Source organism: Malaclemys terrapin, chromosome 25 (genome assembly GCF_027887155.1).
Source record: "Malaclemys terrapin pileata isolate rMalTer1 chromosome 25, rMalTer1.hap1, whole genome shotgun sequence".
NCBI lineage: Eukaryota > Metazoa > Chordata > Testudines > Emydidae > Malaclemys > Malaclemys terrapin.
The window spans coordinates 6,456,523-6,478,642 of record NC_071529.1 but is presented as its reverse complement, the minus strand read 5'-3'; the positions used below and the strand labels follow the sequence as shown (position 1 = coordinate 6,478,642).

Below are 22,120 nucleotides of genomic sequence, written 5' to 3'. Positions count from 1 at the left end.
GATTCCCTGTTCTGTTCATTTCCTCTGGGGCACCTGGCCACTGTTGGAAGACACGACACTGGCTGAACCTTTGGTCTGACCCAGTATGACCGTTCTAATCTTTTAATGTATAGAGCATAGACATGAATATAATGTAATAGATAGACATTCTACTATAATCTAAAAATCAAAAATGAAATGAATTCACAGGAGGGATTAGAAATGAAACATTTCCCCCTTCTTGAAACGAAAGATTTTGACATCGTCGGAATGAAATGGGAAGGTCGAAATGATTCACTACAACTTTTCCCCACCAGAAATGGTGTGGAAATATTTCGACGTAGACAAAACTGCATTTTCCAACAGAAAACTGTCCACTGAAAATGTTCCGGCCAGCTCCCGGCGTGCCCTTGCGGTGGAGTGACACCCACCAGGGCGGGGAATGGCTGTCAGTCTCCATGGCTTCTTCAGCCTCTGCTGAGTTTTCCCAAGTGCTCAGGGCCGGATTTTCCCCGGCGGTGCTGCACTCTTCTGGAAATTGGGTCCTTAATGCTGAAAACATGGATGGGTTGTGTGACGTGGATGCCTGTCCCACGAGACCCGGGGCTAGAAGCCACGAGTCCTGACCAAATGCCCTTGCTCTGATCACTGAACCACACTTCCTCAGAGCTGGGGAGAGAGTCTAGGGCTCCTCCAAGTACCAGTGTCATCATCAGATGGGGGAAACTGAGTCACTGAGATGGGAAGGGTCACCCAGCACCCTGCTGTAACCACTCGACCATACTATCTCCTGGAGCCAGGGTTAGAACCCACTGACTCTCAGTGTCTCACTCCTGAACCACACTCCCTCCAAGAGACGGGAACTAAACCCAGGACTCCTGATACCTAGTCTAGCTGTTCTGACCCCTCCATCCCGGAGGGAGGAGTACAGCCGGATTCCCAGGATGCCGAGTTCCATCCCACTGCCCTCTCCCAGTTTGGCTTTGCTTCGGTTGCCACAACGAGGGCCGTCGGGCACCTGTTGCTAACGCTCAGGGGGCTGCATGGACACTGGTCCTGGAATTGTGCAGGCGTTTCGCTCGCTGCTTATTCCTGATGCCCCTGGCGCTTTCGCTTGGGCAAGTGGTCAGAGCTCTTGAGTCAAGCGTTTCAAGTCTGCCCACTGCCAGCAGGTGTGTGCCCTCCCCCTGGGCGTGGGTTGTTCCCCTTCGACTGTTCTTCTCTGCCCTGGCAGTGGGGGAGACGCTGTTGGCCCTGCAACCCCACCCTGACACTGACTTCTCCCTGCCAGGGATGCAAAAGGGCTTCAGCACAGGGTAGTATTTTGGAGCCAGGCTGCTGAGAAACTGGTAGGTAGCGGGGGGCACCAGCAGAGTCCCCATCACCCTGGCCCTCTGAGCCTAGCAAATAGAGGGAGTGTGCCATTGTGTGCTTTGAACTCCATGGCCCGGATGTGAACCCTGGGGGGGCAAACCTGGGTCTTGGCAGCATGAGTTTCCCTGTCCGTGGCGACCAGTGAGAGCAGGAGAGTTGGCAGCACTGCCCTAATGGAGTGTGTGGGGACTGGTTCTCACTGTTCTGTAGGCCCTGCCCACTCTGATTGGATGTGACTCAGATGTGCCTGCTACCATGATACAGAATCCCCTATCCCCCGTCTTCACCCCCAGTACTTGAACTAAAGGAGAATCTCCACTAGTTGCTATCAGTATAGGGCTTATGACACACAGCCCAACAATCCTGATTCTGTCCACTGGAGGGCAATGACGGGCGTGTGCACACACACACACATGCCAGTTTATTACAGTATTAGAGACTAATTCGCTCCTCTGTGGTGGGTACTATGCTGGGGTTCACTGCTCAAGATGGGGGAAATTTGCTTTTGACCCCATTTGGATCTGGGTTTTGGATGTTTTGGATGCTCCAGACAGCAGAACTTAGGAGAGACTGTGATCAATGGTGCAGAGGGAAATTCTAAAGAGACAGATCCATCCAGGACCCAGCTACCTTCTATCCCTGGTGCACTGGACTCTGTGAATCTCACTCGTGTCTCCTTGCTGCCCCGCAAGGCAGCGGTTGTGTCTGAGAGCAGTTTCACACTCAGACATGGTTGCGAGTCCCAGAGCAGTCGGGATCTGCCTTTGCCAGCTGGACGCTCCTTGACAATCTGTTTCTCCGTCCCCCGGTAGTTCCGGAGTCACTGATGATGTCTCTGTTTATACTGCCCCAGGGGGAGCTCGGAAAAAATGGGCAACCAGATGAGCCATTCAAAGTGTCCAGCGCCGGCCAGGTGCCTCTCCATTCTACAATGACCTCTCGTGGGGAGATGTCAAGAAGCCACAAGGGGGCTCTTTGCCCAGGCCATGCCAGGAACAGGCTCAGAATGACAGTGGGATGGGGAGGGATAGCTCAATGGTTTGAGTATTAGCTTGCTAAACCCAGGGTTGTGAGCTCAATCCTTGAGAGGGCCATTTAGTGATCTGGGGCAAAAATCTGTCTGGGGATTGGTCCTGCCCTGCCCTGAGCAGGGGGTTGGACTAGATGATCTCCTGAGGTCCCTTCCAACGCTGATATTCTATGACTCTAATGAAAAGGTTCCTTAGCTGTGGTGCAAAGGCTAGGTCCATGAAGCATCTTTTGTGAAAAGAAAGGTCCTTGGTGCATCAGATTGGTGGAAAGCTCTCACCTGATGAGCGTTCAGGCTACATGTCAACTGCAGGCCTTTCTCTGTCTCCCTCAACAAGAAAGTGGAATGGTTTTTTGCTCTGGAAAACATTGCATCTCGGCAGCTTTTCCCATCCCTCCCCCTTCTTCCCAGGACAGAACGTTCTGAAATAGCCCCATTATTTATTTACGCCAACACCGCGGCAGAGCCAGGCCCTGTGCAGCAGGTCAAGGGAGGCCGTGTTGCTTTCTGAGCTCCCCAATCACTAATAGGCTGGAGCTGCCCAGTAAAAGCAAATCCATTTTGTAAACCCTCCCCCGAGCCACTGGTGTGCCATTAAGTGCTGGGTTTATTGGAACGGCAGGCGGTTGGGCACTGTTTCCATGCTTGGGCGCGCCCCACCTGCCGTGCGTCCCACTCTGTTTCAGAGCAGGGAAAAGCTTAACTCTCCCCCCCCCCCCACCACATAGTTTGGATAAACCTGATCAGCGACGGGCTCAGATTGAAACATCGATGAGAGAGTTTTTGAGAATGCCTTTGCCCCGCAGGATCTCCATTCCCTTTGTAGATTATATATTAGAGCAGTGGTTCCCAAACTGGGGTTTGTGAACTGCTGGGGGTTCGCGAAATGTTACAGGGGGTTCTTGGGAAAAAATTCCCTAATGGCGGACAGAGCTGTCCCTAGAAACCCGGGGCAGCATGGGGCCAGCAGCCTGGAGCCCCTGGACTTCCAAGAGCTAAGCAGATCTAAGCAAGCATATCTATCACACTGAGGAGATTTAAACTTCAAGACTCCTTATAAGAAATGGAAAGGGAGGTGGATATTTTTTGCTGTTTTTAAAATTATTATGAAGAACAAGTTTAAGCTTTGTTGTAACGTGCGTTGTTTGCCTGGACTGCTCAAGACCTGAATGCTTGTGTAGGAGGAACTCTGAGTTGGCTTCTTAATTACCTTCATGCTGTTTCACATCTGATACTCCTTGATGAAACATAGGAGACTTGTCTTATAACAGGCTTAATCAAAGTGATACAAGCTACGAAAGTGAGATCTTGGAAGAGTGTTACCGTTTTCATGATGTAGTAAAAATACTGTAATGATAAATAATAATTAATGATAAATAGTGTGTAATAAGCATGTCATAAAAACAAATTATATTTCCAAGATCACTGCTTTTATAATTTAAACTCAGGTAAAGGAGAAAATTCCTGGAAATATTCATTTTTAAGAGGGGGTTCACGAGACACAACATTTTAGTGAAAGGGGTTCACAGGTTGTTAAAGTTTGGGAACCACTGTATTAGAGGAATTGCTTCCTCTGCCACCTAAATGCAGCTACATCTGGGGTGGATCATGGCAGCTGTGTAACAGCCCACAGCAACAACTTAGGTCAGAGTAGTATTTGAGTGGTTACATTCCGCCTCTTTCCACTCCCCCAACTAGAAACAGGAGCCTGCTCAATCTTATGCCCTAACACCCCTCGTTATTCCCAAACTGTATTTGACCAACACAAAAGGTCAGGAACCAATCTGGCTGCTTGGCTGAGAGATGGCGCCCCTGAGGGCACTGCCCCACGCCCCCCCCCGTGCCACGCTTAGCCGACTGAGGATAGGGTGACCAGACGTCCCGATAAAATCAGGACCGTCCCGATATTTCGGTGTCTGTCCCGTGTCCCGACGCATTTTGTCCAGATATCCGCCGGCAGCACTGTGTGTTTTTTTTATTTTATTTTTTTTTGCTCAGCGAGGCAGGACGTGGCTTTTTTTTTTTTGTTGCTCTGCCGGCAGGCAACCCCCCCCCCCCCCAATGTGTCCCGATATTTTCTTCCCCTCATATGGTCACCCTAACTGAGGATAAACATAGAGAGGCACAGTTTAGTCAAGGAGGGAGGAATGAGGAGTGGGATTTAGGAATCCTGGGTTTTCTATTCCCACCACTGCCATTGGCTCCTGTGCAACGTCAGGTGAGTCACTTCCCCTCTTGCTGCCTCAGTTTCCCCAGCTCAGAAACAGAGGCGATGATGCTGACCCACCTGTGCCGGTGCTGCGAAATGCTCCCGTGCTGAGCACCCCCTGGTAAACACAATGCTTCAGTCCATCAGTGCTGAGAGTGCAGCACTGAAACAAAAAGCGTGAGCTGCCACTTTAAGAAGGAATTATTTGCGGGGAGGTTCTCTGGCCGGTTTTACAGGAGGTCAGGCTAGATGATGACGATGGTCCCTATTGGCCTTGGCATCTATGAAGCGCAAAAGCAGAAGCAACCTGACCCACGGCTGCGTGAGGGCAGTCACTCCCTCTTTGCAAGGCCGGTGGAATGTAAAGGGACGGGGGTAGGGAGTAGAGCCAGACTAAATCAATCCAGTCATCTTCTCTACTGGAAGCTTTTTCATGGGGCCTGATCCTTGTCCCCCATAACCTCCCAGAACACCAGGTTCTCCTGGAGCTTTTAGAGCTCAATGGGGAACCTCAGAGGACCAGCCCTAGTGGAATTCCAGCTGTGCCGCTGGCTACACTGGTGGACGGGGGCAGGTGTGCAAGGTGCAGTGGGCAGGAGACATTTGAATCCCAGCCTGGAGACATCTGCACTGCAGCGAGGAAGGCTAGGGCAGCGGTTAGCACCCGTGTTGCAGTGTCTGATTCTACCCAGGGCTTCCTGTGTGACCCTGTGCAAGTCAGAGAAGCACCAGACAGAGAGAGATGTTCTGGAGATGAATCACGTGGCTCCTAGAAGGCTAAATATTAAATTACTTCCCTCTTAAACTATTGCATATTAAAAAAAAAAAAAAAACCCACAATGGCTGTGTTTGACATTACTCAGCTAATATTTCGAGAACCAATTTGCTGTGAGATACGGCTCTGTCTTTCGCAGTTCACGAGGAAGCACGAAAGACGAATTGCTTTCCCCCTAATAGGAGAGGCAATGATTGTAGCTTGGTGTCTTTCGGGAAAACGGCCAGGGCATGAAACAGGGTCTCTCACCAGAGGCAGAGGGAAACGTTTCAGCTGAGTATTGGGAGGAGGGGATCCTCCCGTTTGACCTTCATTCATGGGATGGGTCTGCTCAGATCGGTGTTCCTGGAATGGTCCCAGAGTATTCCATAGTGTGAATTGTGGTTCTCTGAAGGGTGCAAGGGCTGAGAGCACAGGCTAGGAGACCTTCTGCCCCAACGTTCTCTTTCCTCCTCATCTGCCATCTCTTTTAACCCACATCTTTGCCTCCAGCCATCTGCTGGTTCTCCAGGGCAGGCTGGCTCACTGTTTAACTGGGAGTTCGGAAATCTAGTCCCGGCTCTCCCAGAGCCCTGTGTGAATGTAGGCACGTTATCTTGGGGCCAAATCTTCTTCAGCAGCCTCTAATTTTGGGGCAGCTCAATTTTGGACAACCCAATTTGAGGCACCTTGAAGGGGTCTGATTTTCAAAGGTGCTGGACACCCACAACTCCCAGTGAAGTCAAGGGGAGCCGCGAGTGCTCCAGACCTCTTGAAATCAGGGCCTGATGATCAGTCTCAAATCTGGTACCCTAAAGCCAAGGCAGGCAAAATCAGTGGCCTCATTTGTGCCACTGCTACCCCTTTTGTAAAAGAGCACCAAGAACAGCCAGCTGTTGTCATCCACAGATCTCAAAGCACTTCACAGAGGAGGCCGGTAGCATTTTACCAATGCGGCACGAGGCGGCAAGTGGCTTACCTGAAGGAACCCAGCAACAGAGCCAGGAGTAAAACCCAGCTCGGCAGAATCCCAGTGCAGCACACTAGCCACTAGGTCCCACTGCACTGGAGGCCGTCCAGAGTTCATTGCCTAGCATTAGTCCCCTTGGGTGGAAGGTGGTATATAGGGCTGCCCAGGCCTGTTATTAACTGAGCATCACAGTTCCTGCTAGGGAACGCCTTGGCTGGGAGATCCAACCTGCCATTCTGAGGGGCGCCACAGAATCCTCTTGTGCCACCTGCGGTGGGCTGATCGCCTCCAACTCCTCCCTGCTGCTGTGTGACAGACGTCTGCATCATCACAGGAGCCATACATGGGGCTACCGGGCAATCTGTAGACCGGATAGGACTGGAGACGGACTACCCTCTCTGCAGCTCCTCCAGGACGGGGCTCAGACACGTGGGAGAGCTCCCCCTGGCATTGCCCATGCCAGACCTCCTCTGGGCTTTTAGCTAGACCCCAGGGCTGTCAGTCCCCAGCACTAAATCCAGTTGTACTTGAAAGTCCCTTGCGCAGGGTACGGCAGGGAGAGAGCAATGCAGCATGGTGAGGCCGCTAGCTGAGATCTGGTTCAGTTCCCTGCTTTGGCACAAGCTCCCTGTGTGGCCCTGGGCAAGTCACTTAACCGTGCAGTTGCCCATGTGTACGGAAGGGATAATAGCCATGCCCTGCCTCCCAGGTGTGCTCTGAGGAGATATACCTTTATACCTGTGAGGGGCTCAGAGACAATGGATGAGGATGGTGGACAGAGGCAGCTAAGGTGACCAGACAGCAAATGTGAAAAATCGGGACAGGGGGTGGGGGGTAATAGGAGCCTATATAAGAAAAAGATCCAAAAATCGGGGCTGTCCCTATAAAATCGGGACATCTGGTCACCCTAGAGGCAGCCCAGTTGTTAGGGGCGGTTAGAAAGGTTGGGTGTTAGGCCTAGCCTCTGCCGTGAGCGCTGGTGAGTCTCCATCCCCTTTGCACGTCTGCTCAGGAGCATGGGGCAGAAAGTTGTAGGGCAGGAGGACAATCTTAACAGTCTCCAAACAGCAAGAAAGAGTTGGCTGGAGATGTGAAGGCTGCTTCTAAGCCTCAAGTTAGTGTTAGAATAGCGAGAGCTGGGGGGGAGGTTGGCTCAGCCTATCATCGAGAAAAGGGCTACGTGCAAAGGTGGGTTCGGCTCCTGATATTTCGCCCGGTGAGCTGGGGTGTCGGGGGGTCAGTTTGGGCCTATGCTAGTTAAAGCCGCGCATCGGGCTGCCTTAGATAACAACAGAACCTGCATCGGAAATCGCAGAAACGTAGGACTGGCGGGGACCTTGAGAGCTCGTCTAGTTCTGTCCCTGGCGCTGAGGCAGGGCCAAAAATTATCTAGATATTATCTAGTGTCCCTGCTGCCTACTGATAAGATTTCCCCACACTGCCATGCCTTGTTTTCTCCGGAAGATGGGTTTTGCCTGAACAGACAATGACTAGTTCTGCGTATCAGGGAAGCCCTGGCCTATCGACCCAGGACGGTTGTGACAGGGGAAGCGGAAGGCTCTTTATGAATTTTTGATGGATTCTCGCCTCGAAGTACCAGAGTGCCCTTGAAGGTGGATCACTGTCTGCCGTTCTTTCCGGACGATGCTGTTCTTTCTGGGGGGTTCACACTCCCAGGTGTGTTGGTTGGGGCTTTAGCGGTTCCATGGGAGAGGCAGCGATTGGGTCGTCAGCGCCGCTGTGAGGAGGTTTCTCTCGCCCGGGGAAGTGATCCGATCTCTCCCCAAGTGGGCTATGCTTTTAGTCCTTCCCAGGGTCAGCCGAGGAGAGGGGCGCGCTTTATGGAGAAGAGACTTGTTTCCCGCCCCCCCCCCCCCCCGGGGGGCCCTCGTCAAGAAACCAGCCCTGGAAATAATCCTCCTTCCCAATTGCCTCTGCGGGCTTTATGTTCCGTGCCGAGGCCATAAAATAACACCTCAGCCGTTGCGGAGAGTGCGGGTCGCGTTTATTTCTGTTTCTCCCCCTTCACCTCAGCATGACAAATAAGTGATTGTAATTCTCTGTATGGCCTGCTTTACGTGAAGCAGTGTATTTTCCTGCCTGAGCAGCTCAATACGATGTGGCAAGGCAGCTGATATTCGGTTTGGGCAGTATATACTTTGGCAGACGGGCCATGATTTTCCGATTCACCGAGCTAATGTGGGATGATTAAGATAAGTCTCTCTCACTGAGTTCCTCTGTAATTTTCCCCCGGTATGGCATAATCATCTTCAGGTTTACCCTTGCTCAGTCCTAGCCGTTCTCTCTCTTCTCCAGAGAGATATACGGGATTTCATGCATTTCTCTGATTCCCAAACACTGACGGTGTCAATTTCACACTGTGAAGATTGGGTGTGGGTGTGGGAAATGCAAGTCCTTTTCCAGTTCATTGTTCTTAAAAGGGGTAAATCTTCACGCTAATTCCTGCCCACTCTATGCGGCTGGTAACTTGCGTTACACTGCAGCTGTGGTACATATACAACCCATCCAGGAGAGCTGGTTACAGTCCAGGTATCCCTTGGTGCTGCGAAAACATGGTCCTGGCTTGTATCAGAACATAAGAACGGCTACACTGGGTCAGCCCAATGATCCATCTAGCCCAGTCTCCTTTCTGCTGACAACGGCCAGTGCCACGTGGTTCAGAGGGAATGAACAGCACAGGGCAACAATCGAGTGATCCGTCGCTGGCATCCAGTCCCAGTTTCTGGCAGTCAGAGACTTATGGATACCCAGACCTTGGGGTTGCCTCCCTGACCATCTTGGCTAATGGCCAGTGATGGATCTATCTTCCATGAACTTCTCTAATTCTTTTTTGAACCCATTTATCCGTTTGGCCTTCACAACATCCCCCAGCAATGAGTTCCGCAGGTTGACTGTGTGTTCTGTGAAGAAATACTTCCTTATGTTTGTTTTAAGCCTGCTGCCTGTTAATTGCATTGGGTGCCCCCTGGTTCTGGTGCTATGCGAAGGAGTAAATAACACCTCCTCATTCACTTTCTCTGCACCATTCGTGATTTGATAGACGTCCATCATATCCCCCCTTATGTAGTCTCTTTTCCAAGCTAACCAGCCTCAGGCTTTTAAAATTGTATTCATTTGGAAGCTTTTCCATACTCCTAATCATTTTTGTTGCCCTTCTCTGTACTTTTTCCAATTCTAAGATATCTTTTTTTTTTGAGATGGGGCGACCAGAACTGCACGCCGTATTCAAGATGTGGGCGTGCCATGGATTTATATAGTTGCCTTGTATTTTCTGCCTTATTATCCATCCCTTTCCTAATCATTCCTAACATTCTGTTAGTCGGTTTGACCTGCTGCTGCACATTGAGAAGATGTTTTCCGAGAACTATCCACAATGACGCCAACATCTCTGTCTTGAGTGGTGATAGCTAATCTAGACCTCATCATTTTGGATATATAGTTGAGATTATCTTTTCCAGTATGCATTACTTTACATTTATCGACACTGAATCTCATCTGCCATTTTGTTGCCCGGTCATCCAGATGGAATTTAGCCATGTTCTTCTACTAAGTGACGTCCTCAGCTGCCAAGACTGTATCATCATTCAGGGACACGTTGACAACACACCATGGTCCCATCATCATTAAGGCTCTGTTTTCACTATAATGGCTAATAGACTCTCTAATGGGTTATTGGCATGGTTAGCTCCATCTGTATTCTCAAACAACATGAGTAATACTTTGTTAGTGACCTATGCCGCAAACCAGGTATCACCCTTATCCTGGCATGGTTTGGTGTGCTTGTCTTTCTGTCAGCGGGTCATAATACCCTTATTTTGTAGTGTAGACCCAACCTTCTGACTGCAAAACTGGATTGGTCAGTCCTCTGTCCCTCCCAGAGGGATAGCTCAGTGGTTTGAATATTGGCTTGTTAAACCCAGGGTTGTGAGTTCAATCCTTGAGGGGGCCATTTAGGGATCTGGGGCACAAATCTGTCTGGGGATTGGTCCTGCTTTAAGCAGCAGGTTGGACTAGATACCTCCTGAGGTCCCTTCCAACCCTGATATTCTATGATGCCCTGTGCAGCAGTGCATCCCAGAGTACATTGCAGCTGTGGGTGTTCCCAGCTGCCCACATTTTCCCAGAATGCACTGTTATTATGCCATGTGGATGCACAGACAAACCCAACTCATACCTGTGTGGTGCAAACAGTTGCTGTAAGGACACAACAACAAATGCTTCATGAGCTAGTTCCAAAAAATGTTTCCAGTCTAGGCAGGTGCACAAAGGATAGGACAGAGATTTAACCACATCCAGGGGCAGCCATATTGTAGCTGGTTCAGCTGACACCATTTTGCTTGTAGGATAGATAGGGTGTAATTCTCTGCTGGGTCTGGGGATCAGTTTTTGTCCACTCTAGCACCCCTTTCCATTGCGCACTCACCTCACAGTCCCTCTGACTCTCCAGGACTCCAGTGCTCTCTCTTTGTGACCCAGCTTTCCTGTCAGATCGCTATATAGTTTTCCCCTTCCAGGGTATCAAATTCCCACCATACCAACTATCCATGCACCATCTCAGGCAGTCTTCTGTAATTCCCAGCCTGTGACACTTTCCCAGTGGCTGGTAGGGGAACCTGGGTCTGCCCACTACTCTAGGTTACAGCTCAGGGACCCAATGATCAGCAGCCAAGGTCTACACAGTCTAAACCCTCACGACCCTTTCCCTAGTCTTCTTCCTAATCTGCCTTCCACAAGCTTTCTTCCCCGCACCTCCTCTGGGTCAACCCTTCCTGCAGTGCTAGGACCCCAGGGCTTGTTTTTCCTCTTGGGTTTCCTCCTCCCCATCTCTGCTTGCAGAGGGTGACTGCAGACTCTGTCCCGGCAGCCTCTTTCTGCTGCAAACTTCCTGGCTTGACACAAGCTTAGCCTGCCCCTTGCCCAGCTGGGCTTCATCATCAACTAGCCTCTTGCAGTCCCTGGCTCTCCCCCAGGCGCAGCCTGTGTGGTTAACTGGTCCTCTGTGAGCCATCTTCCCCCCTTCAGGGCTGGTATGGGGTGAACCCCCCATCCCGTAGGGTCTATGATAGAGAAATGACATTACCCTCTAGATAAGTCCCTGTGCTTTGTTCGGTTTGGTATGTGCCCGTACGCGAGTGGGTTTCTGAGAGCGGGAGGTGTGAGTGCCCCCTCGTGAGGCGGTGGGCGTTACGTGTGAAGGGGGCCTGGCAGGTCCTTAATCCTAGACAGAGAGATGAAGCTCACGAGCAGAAGCTGGGAAGGTGTTAGGCCATTGCAGCTGCAAGGAAGGAACTAGGAGGACAGGACCTGATCGACTCCAGCCCTTGACTCCACGTTATTACTTGAGGGTCCTGTGGGCGGCGATGGACAGACCTGCTTGGTTCAGAGGTCAGGAGGGAGCGAACAGAGCTGAGGGCCAAGTTTTCAAGTGCTCATCTCCCACCGCTGAGGCCAGCAGCCAACATGCACCCAACCTACAGCGCTCTTCTGAGATCCCATCCCTCAGTGCCTGCGGGCAGGTTTGGATACATGAACTCATGATGGGCCAGTAGACTCACGTCTTCCTCCTGAGCCATTTGCCCAGCTCTGGGTTTACGACTGTGTCATCTAAGGAGGAGACCAGTGCCGATGAGATGGCACGTGACACAGCCTGCAACATACATATACTGAGATCACAAACTCTTTATGGCAGGGACCGTCTCTTGGTTCTATGTCTGTGTACAGCACCTCGCACCATGGGGCCCTGCTCCATCTCAGTAGATCCCAGGCACGGCCATCACGCAGATAATAAATAACATCCAGAATGATAACAGACGTGCACATTCCACTAGTCTTCACGGTGGGGCACAGGATAAATGCATCATTTTGCGGTACTTTGTTTGGAATCATTTTAATTGCTGTTTCCCCCCTATTTTGTGCCCCCTCTGAGTTCCCAAGAGGGGTGTGCCTTGCTGGAGGGCGAGACGTGAGCTTGGCATGCTGACCACACATTAAGCTGGAGATATTTGCCTGTCTGCACTACAGGGACTGAGTCCAGATTACAGACTAAAGGTGAAGGTAGCAGCTTAACAATTCTGGTGGTTTAATATTGCCACTGGGGGCTTTCATGGATATGGACTCAGAAATCACATTTATGTTCCTTTCGCCACCGGGACGTGCCAGCCGGGATCTCCCATTGGGTAAAAGCTCTTCTTTGAAGGGTTTTTCAAGCCAGTCTTCAATAACTAAAGAGCATTCCACAATGAATACACCGGAACCCCAGGAACGCGGTTCCGTACTGACAGAGACACTAATTTCTTAGCTGCACCAACACAACCATCTAAACAACATGCAAGATGGGCCATCAAATTCTGTCTCAGGACTGGCTGCCGGTAACCTGCCTGCCTCAGAGAGCGCCCAGGCAGGCATTTGCTGTACTTGTGGCTGATTGCTGTTGAGATGTCAGGGATAAGGTGGCTACAGGGAAAGCCAGCCTGGATGCTTACCTTGGAAAGCATCCCTAGCCAGGACAGAACTTAAGCAGGTGCGTAACTTTCACTGTCTACACTGCAGTCAGAGGTGTGATTCCAGCATGTGCAGACATACCTGAGCTAGCGTTGCATGAGGTGGCGCATTAAAAAGAGCAGTGTCATTTCAGTGGCATGGACGGCAATGCAATTAGCCACCCAGCATCCTGGGCAGGGTTGTGCTTGGGGGTCAGGAAGGAATTTTGTACCAGCTCAGATTGGCAGGGACCTTTGGGGGTTTTACCTTCCTCTGCCGCACGGAATCACGCCTGCTGGTATCAACTTGGCATATCTCACCTAATGAATTCCCTGACATTGTGGGGCCTTGGGCATTGGTCACACCTTGGTCTCTCCAGTTCTTTGCCCATGGGTGCCATGGCCAACCATGTCACAGACACTAATGCCCCTAAATAGAGCTGGTTACGAAGTTGTCAGTAAAATGGGTTTTTTTTAACCAAAAAAGGCCAATTCATCAAAACCAAATCTGTTCCAGTTTCAATAAATTTGCCAACTTAAAAAAATGGGACATTTTGACATTTTTTAAACAAAAGGTTTTGGGTTTTTTGTTCAAAATAACTTTTTGATTTGAAATTTAATTTATTTTATACTAAAACAAGGCTTAAGAAAAAAATCATCACTGAAACAAACATATTTTGACGGAGTTGGACAGCCTTGTGTCTAGTTCGCAAAAATGCCTTTGGGATGCAGCTTTTGACAGGAAGTGGAGAAGAAAGCGGCATCTTGGGTTGCGCCTTGCAAGGCGAGGTGAGGAAGGCTCGAGGTTTGTGGATAAATCCTCTCCTCTTCTTGCACCAAAGTGTCAGGAGACCTTTAATTGCCAGACACTGTACCTCTTGGCACAGTGAACACTGGCGCAGGAGAGGAAAAAGTGCCACCGAGTGGACCAGCGACACCACTTCCTGCAGCTTGAAGGTTCTCTTTGCATGTCTTCCATGCAAGCTTTACCTGGTCTAGCTTATGAATCTCTGGAATCACATGGCAAAGTGGAAAGGCTGCAGGGACAAGGACTGGGATAGGGTAGAGGAATCCATAGGAAAAAGGGACAGTTCTTTAATACACAAAAATAACGAATCAAGAGCCTGCTTTCCTCCAGACTGTGGGGAATGCCTCATTAAGCTAGTCTCCTGGCTTCTGAGGTGGCTGCCATCTCTGTCCCTGGAGGATTCAATTGCTCAGCTGGTCAGCCATGGTAACTTGGGTGGGGTGGGAAAGGAAAGAGAAAGCAAATCTTTCATTGCAGGTGAGAAATCGCAAGGGCGTCTTCTGCAGAGTTCCCAGTGTCATTGTTAGCAGCATTGTCGCTCTAATAGGGTGCCAGGGAGGTACGAGCTACCGATGATAGGGGAAGTGCAACTTAGGCATGATGGGTCTGTGATCATTAGGGGGAATTTGAACCTAACCTGAAGCTTGACATTCAAAACACAACCTCGCTGTGACCTTGAGAAAGACCTTCCCCACACATGACAAGAAAATTCAGCGGAAAGCAAGGAGAATACCTACAGTGCGATGACCTAATTAGCATCCTAGAGTTTAATTATCAGAGTTCCTGACCTCAATCTATTTAGTGCCTTCCCCGTCCCTGATTCTCAACCTCAGTTCACATGCTATCCCAAAGCTTCTTGCGCGTAGAACAATGGTCTAGTGGCCCGGGCACTAACCTAGAGCTGGGGAGATCTGAGTTGAAGTTCCTTCTCTACCACAGGTTCCCCATGTGACCTTGGGCAAGTCACTTAGTTTCTCTGTGTCTCAGTTCCCGCCCCCCAAATAGGGAGAATAGCTCTGTCTCACAGGGGTGTTATGAGAATAAACTCATTAAGGATGATGAGGTTCTTAAGTACTATGGTGAAGGAGGCCATAGGAGTAGCTAAGAGGGGTCTGTCCCCTTTTTGCAATCCTTCATGTACACTACTTTCTCTGCCAACATCTGAAAGCTAAAAATAGAGACTTTTGCTCCCATGGCTGGCAGAAGGGAACAAGCTCAGGACCAGGGGGAAGGAGACTGGGAGGTGCGGAGGATAAGAAGATCTGTGGGAAGGTTTTTCCCACGCAGAGTAGTCCACAGATGAAAAAAAAATTGGGTTTCACTGCCTGAGAAACTGGCATTAGCTGCACTGGAGTAGCAGAAGGGCTGGGGCTGGCTCCAGGCCCGGGGGCGTGATATGCAGGTCACAGAAAGGGACTCCAGCTGGGATGCCAAGAACAGCATGAAGAAGCTTCTGTTTAGCACAGAGCACATGACGTCTGCCCTTTGGGGAGTGAAGCGCTGCTCCGGGAGTGCACTGAGTTCTGGCGACTGGCTTCTCAGCTCATTTCCGAGCCCAGTGTCGGCAGCGCAAAGCACGAGCCACCTCCGGCGAAGCCCCTGTTGCCCCTGGCGCAGTTGGGCACGAGAGCAGAATCCTGGCCGACAGGCTGTGCATCCGGCCAAGATTCGAGGCGGGGTCCTTGTGGCAGGGCTGCTGCGGGAATGGAGAGGGTCCCCATTGCTCTCCTTGAATGCCTTCTATTTACACCCTTGCCATGATATTAACCTGAGGCAGAGACTGCTGTCTGAACAGCCAATCAGGGATTGAAATCACGCCCTCCGCCCCCCGTCACAGTCGCTCAGTATTAGCAATGGGCAGTCTCCTAGAGAGGTTGACTTTAGGTAAGTACCTGACAACACTGCCCAAACATGTTCCTTCTCGCAGGCTGTTCGGAGGGTGGAGGGGGACTCAAACCCAGCTGGTGGCGGGTGAGGGAAGCAGGGGCAGGGATAACAATGGCAATAACATCCTTTCGTACACATCCAGTGAGCTCTCCAACTCTTTGTCTTGTGGTCTTTGTGCTCATGCGGGCGGGCGGTGTTGGCAGAGACACACACTGAAGCCAACTTCACCGCTCCAGACCATGCTATGGATCCACCATTAGACGTCTGAGACAAGATCCCACTTTTTTTTGCAGGGACAGCCACTCGCTCCCTCAACTCCCCTCTCATTTGCTCCAACTGATCCTCAACGCCTGGACGACTTGATTCCCAGCAGTCAAGGGTGCCTTGGGGTTCTGGGCACAGCCTGGATCCTTTCACCTTCTTCACGGTCTCTAATATACAACAACCCAGTGGGACAGTGGCAGCAACCTGGCAAGAAGAGCGGGAGGGCCAACGTCATGTTGTGGTCCGGTAGTTGATGAGCATCACGACATCTTTAGTCTGACTTGGTGTGGCAGTGGGCACAAATTGTGGCTGGAGATCCCCACCCCCGTGAAACCTCAAGAACTTCAAGGACAGGTGGTGCAAACCTTTGGAGAGACCTGACAGCCTGTCTTCCCAGCAGGGCTGCTGTCTCTGCAACCGTTGGAGGACACAGCCATCGGCCGCGGAGGAGGTGCGGAGGCTGCGCGGTGAGCTGTGGTAGTGTAGAAAGGGAGCGAGCAGCCGTTGATAGAGGCTACCTCCCACCCACCAAGTAATCAGCACTGACTTGAATTATTTGACATTCTATCCTGACCCACCTCTCTATTCCTGGTGTAGACAAATATTTGGTTGGGAATGAGATTGATCCACTTGGGTTTGCATTAGGATAATGCGCTTCCTTCTGCATGTGAGTGGGCAAGAAGCATCTTGATTGCGTTTGTAAGCCGTGCGGTGCCTGGTGAATTGCCTACTTACAGCCGGCCTTACTCTTTCTTAACAGGTCCACCCAGAGCGGCTTTTGCTCCTGGCAGGAGCAGCCACACCCCCTCCTGCAGCCCATGCTAGCACTAGCCGGCAGCCCATCTCTTCACTGCCTTCTGAAGGTTCAGCCATTCCGCAGCTTGAAGTCCATAAGTGAGGTCCCCAACGCCCACAGAGGAGGCAGAAGGCCAGAGTGCGGCTGGTAACGTATATGCTTAGGAAGAGATAAGTGTTGCTGTCTGTGACTTTCTCTCCATAGAGTGTCCGGGACGCACCTTTGCCTCGACAGCAGAGGGTTAACAAGGGCGCCCCGAGTCTTCTGAACGTTGTTGCGCTGGAGGGAAAGGGGGCGGTCAGGGTAGCAGAGATGGAAGGGAAGCCTCCGCAGAACGCTTGTGCCACAGGGAAAGGAGACTGACTGCCCTTTCGGCGTGGATCCCCCAAAGCCAGGCGTTACGGGAGGTTGAAATGGGAAGCGCTGGGAATGTGTCCGTGTCATGTGTTTCCTTTCTCCACAGCTGCCACTGGATGGGAGAAACCAGCAGAGCAGTTAGACGCTGCGGCCATGCAGCAGGGCGATATGTGCCACAGTCCAGGGCTTGGGTGTTCCATCCCCTAAGAGGGTGACAGTGAGCTCCCATGCTGGGCGCAGGCCCTAGGAGAAAGTTGGTCCTCCTCAGTCATCAAGAAACCTTGAGAGGATGGATTGGCTCCTGGCTACTCCCCGAGAAGAAAGCATTGGCTAGAAGGATGGCGGAGAGGAGACAGCTCAGCAGAGTCTGTTGCTGCATGAGGAAAGGGCTCAGAACAGGGAGCTTCTCATGGCCAGGATGGTTTAACATCTGGCATGAGCTGACCCGTCTGGACGGGATCAGAGAGCTCCTCTGGAACAGTTTCATTGCCCACATGCTCCAAAGGTGGGACGTGAGTCCCAATTTAGGATCTCAGGTCCATCCTCTGGATGTCTCCTGCCCTCAGAACCCCCCAGGCTCTTTGGGTCAATGCTTGAGAGGGCCAAAGCCAAGTGCAAGACCCTCCGGACCAGCTTCAGGAAATACTGGACGCTGTGAGTGAAGGAAAAAGAGAAACGTCCACTGGGAACCTCCCTCCGAGTTGACGGACGGCAGAGGAGCAAACATGCTTCCTCAGCCTGGTTCTGCGGGCCCACATATTGCAGACCCTGAAACACGCCTGTTTAAAACGCCTCCCTCCGAACTTGGTCTTGATAGCTGTAACAGCAATGCCTGGATTATTCCGCCTGCAGCGAGGGGGAAGAAGAGGGAGGCGTGGCGGGTGTCTCAGGAAGCGTGCTGCCGCTGCAGTGCGTGTGGGAGGAATTGTTCTCCAGCAACGTGATGTTTGCCTTGGGGTGAATGGCTGAGTCCTTCCCCGTGGCTCCTGAATCCCTGGTCTCACTGCAGCAAGGGCAGTGGTGTGTGGCTTGTCCCGTGCACGCAGCAGAGTCGAGCAGGTTGGAACTATGGGATGTGGATCCCGGTCTTCCGCAGATAGTGTCTGCTCCTCATGAAGGCTGAGGAGAATCTCAGGGTCACATTCTCTCTCCTGGCTGTTGGGCTGCTTGAATTCTTACCCACTAGGGTTTACTAGTAGACTTCTTCCCATTGATGGTTTCTACAGTAACCAGCATGCACTGCAGCACCACCCAGGGCATGGGGTTTCTTTGGTCGCACAGGCATGCAGTGGTCCCATTGTCTTCCTGGAGAGCCACAGTTGTCACTTGTGCCCTGGCGTATCAGAAAAGCCAGGGGGACTGAAGGACACATCTGTGACAGAGGGATGCGGAAGTGAATGCACTCTGCATAACGAGGCATCCCTGAACGGGTGCTTGCCCCGATGGGGTTTGGGGCTTCTGTCCTGTGGCCCTCTGGAAGGAGTCTGCAGTAACAGACAGGAGTCAGGGAGGAGAAATCCTGAGGTCAGGTGAGCATCTCCCCTGACCGCAGGCGTGGAGTTCCTGGATGCTGCTTTTTGCCAAGGCTGTATCTGAGGAGACCGTGGCCGTGAAGCGTCTAGCAGGCCGTCCTAGATAACAAAATCCTCCCCTCTGTCATTCGAAAGCAGCTTGCCTGCGATTGACTGTGGTGATCACCATGCGTGGGACCCTTCATCAGCAGCATCCCCTGTGACTGAGATTAGGAATGGAGATCGAGGTGGAGGAAGCTTTTTTCAGACCATGCGGCCCATCGGTGACACAAGAGGAGATGCCTTGGAAGAAGTGGGCTCCAGGATGCAGCCTTTGCCACCAGGAGAAGCTTCCATCTTCCTTGCACAGTCTCTCCTGGTTTTTATCCTTTCTGCATTTGATGATCACAAAACCCCTATGTGAGAACATCTCCTTTCCTGCCTCACAAACAACATAGGCATCACCAGTCTGGATCAGACCCAAGGTCTATCCAGTCCACTGTTTCAGAGGAAGGTCCCAGGAGCCCTGCAAGCGTTAGCGATGGGATAATCTGTCACTGGGGGGAGGTTTACTCCTGACGCTCACCATTAAAAGTTGGCTCATGCCCTATAGCAAGAAGGTTTATATCCCTCTTTAAAACTTGTTTTTTCTGTAGGTCCCCACTATTGTCACTCTACTTGGTCTTCTTGTTATCCCTAATAAATGTCCAATCCTGGATTGAATCCTGCCAACCTCTTGGCCTCAGTGATCCCTTGTGGCAATGAGTGCTTGGAATGACCAAATGTTTCCTGTTCTCAGTTTTAAACATTGTGTCCTTTTGCTGTCACCGAATAGCCCTTGTCCTTGTGAAAGCGTGAATGGAGGCGGCCAGTCTGCCTTCTCTGTTCCATTCATTATATATCCATCTTGTCCATTGCCTCTGTAAAATACATAGTCCTGGTCTTTTCGGTCTCCCTCCATACAAATAAAGAAAGAGAACATACATGCGTAAAATAGGAGGAATTTTTTTAAAATGTCTGATTTGTGGTTGCTGTCTAGCAAGTCGGCTCTCTCAGAAACACCCACCTAGTAACCTGACTTGGTTTGCTTATAAAATTCATGAAAGGACGTGCAGGCATCCTCAGACAGCTCCAAGCCATCCGTGATTCATGGGCTCCCAGGACAATGAGCCTCACTCTGTCCCTACCCCGCTGTAGGAGACACCATCCCCTCTGATCAGGGTGCTGCATCCCAGGCACGCCCCGCTTGAAAAGGAAACATCTTCATCCCTCAGAAAAAAACTCCACAGGGCAAAGTTCTTGAGGCAGAAGTTGAGAATGGCTTTGATTCCAGAAGCTGGGGGCTGTGGGAAGGGCACTGAGACCTGAACAACCACAGCTCTATTCCAAACACAGTCTCTCTGTGTGTGTTTTTTATGGTGGCCGAGCTCCAGACAATAAAGCGCACTGACGACCGGGTCTGCCACCAGCGCTGGCATTCTCTGCTTACAGCCGAGTGGTGGCCCTACAGGGGGAGCAACGTGCAGCTGTAATGGGCACACGTGATGGGGCTGAAGGTCTCGTGATTAGCCCCTTCTTCACCTGCTTAGTGAGCATTCAACAGCAGCTGATGGGTTCTCCAGAAAATGTAGTGCAGAGAAGAACACAGAAGCAGAGGGGAAGGCATGTCTAGCGGTTAGGGCTGGTATTTCTAGTATCGGAGACCTGGTTTCCGTTCCCCGTTTTGCTACAGACTCTTTGGGTAAATCACTTTGTTTTTCTGGGCCTCAGTTGCCCTGTCTAGAAAATGGGGATATCAGCACTTCCGTACCTCATGGGGCATTCAGAAATACTACAGTGACGGCAACTCTATAGGTACCTAAGATAGACAGAATGGGGTTTAGGATTCTGGGCCCCAGTGTTATCTCACCATAAACCCAGCCAAGTCTCCCCCGCAGCAACTCAGACCACCCTCAGAAGAGGAGCGAGGAGTAGGTTACCTGTGTCCCAAGGGATCCTGTGCCGCGGGAACCTCCTTGCAACAGAGTCCTCAGCGGTAGTTAGTCCAGCTCCCAAGCCTTTGGAAAGACAGGTTCTGAGCGAGCCACTGGGCTGATGATCAGAGGGCTTGGGGCAAGATGCCGTGCTTCCGTACATTCCCCTTTCTCTTACTCATGACTTGAAAAATAACCATCAGAGAAATACCTCGCGGCCGGACTGACCCGTTCAGTAGCTGACATGGAGCTGGGAACAGCCCAAAGAGAAGCCCAGCTGGAAATTCATGCTCTCAAGCACCAGTTCGCAGCTGAGGTCTCCAGCCTTCCCATCCACAGCTGCGAACACCAGGGCACGGCAGCCATGTAGCCACGGCTCTGCCATTGAAATTCTGTTCTCTGCCAGCTGTCCCAGGGATTCAGCTTGTGTTCCGCAGCCTGCCCTGCTAAACCAGCTTTGTTTGGTGCCTGATTGACATAGGTGCAATGGCGAGGGGCCTTCGAGGGGGGCAGAGGGTCGCCCGAGCAGATGGGAATGAGCCTCGGGGAACCAACAGGGGCAGGCACTTGTTCCTGGGAGCCTGAGAGTAATGACAAAACGGTGTGAGAGCAGCTCTGGCGAGCCTCCAGGGAGGGGATATGACATTGCTACTTCAGCAAAGCCCTGTGTTAACATTACAGATTGAAAACCAGCTGCCAGGGGGAGGCAAGGAGAGGCCTTTCATTCTGAGCCTGGGTTCGCTTCCTACCAAGAGCAAGAGAAACACGACATGGGGCTCTGGAGTAGTCGCCTCCGGCAGATTTTGTACTAAAAGGGTCTGCCGGAAAGCAGGCTGATGAGTTCACTTGGGTGTGGAATCCACAGGCCTGATTTTTAAGGGTCTTTTGGCTCCTAACTCCCTTTAAAAAGCTGACCCCAAGTTCTCTGCCAGCTCCCCTAGCAGGCCTGGCTCTCCCCTGCCTTACCTCCTGTGTCGGGATGCACACCTGTGCCTTGTGAGTGCACGCTGCCGTTCCATCCGAGTGGGAACGGTTTTGGCCCGTCTCAGAATTCAGCCAATTTGGCTTCATGATTTGAGTTTTGCTCATCCCTGAGGCAGCATTTTCTCCCTCCCAACCAGCTTGTGAACAGGGCAGGCTTCAAAGGGTTTCACAGTTCAGAATAAGCCACTTAAAATTCAGAAGCAAATTCTCCACTGACTTGAAATAACAATAAATAATAATAATAATTAATAAATGGGCGCTTAGAACCAGATCCAGCCTCCCAGAGAGGTCAATGGGAAGACCGCTGTTAATTTCAGGAGAAGCTGGATCGGACCCTTGTCTGCAGGCCTCAGGGAAGAGTGGACTGGAGGATGACAGTTTTGGTTTCAAGTAACTTTCAAGGTTTCTAAATTTATTTTTGTTCCGCATTGGACCAAACCCTTCAAATGTTTTTCTCAGAAACATAATTGTGTCAAAAATGGTCATTTTTGGATCAAAGTCTGAGGCCTGCTCTACACTAGGAATTTACATCGTTTGGTGTGAAAAATCCACCCCCCCGAGAGACGTAGCTGTACCAACCTAACCAGGGTAGCCGCGCATCCGGGATTTACCCGGACACTCTGGTTTTTGGCTTCTATATCCAGGTGCCATCTAGGGTTGCCAAGTCCCTGTTTTTTTTTACCAGAAAGTCCAGTCTAAAAGGGAGCCTGGCAACCCTAAATGG

At 51.2% G+C, this 22,120-nt stretch overlaps 1 protein-coding gene across 1 annotated transcript in view; it reads left to right on the top strand.

Annotated features, from left to right (window-relative positions):
* Positions 1–17,889, top strand: part of LOC128829340 (acid-sensing ion channel 2-like) — a 58,591-nt gene extending 40,702 nt beyond the window's left edge. Inside the window, exons 2-3 of the mRNA XM_054014721.1 lie at positions 16,536–16,669; positions 17,781–17,889. Coding sequence (XP_053870696.1) covers positions 16,536–16,669; positions 17,781–17,889 — 243 coding nt within the window. The remainder of the gene's footprint in view (positions 1–16,535; positions 16,670–17,780) is intronic.
* The last annotated feature ends 4,231 nt before the right edge of the window (positions 17,890–22,120 follow it).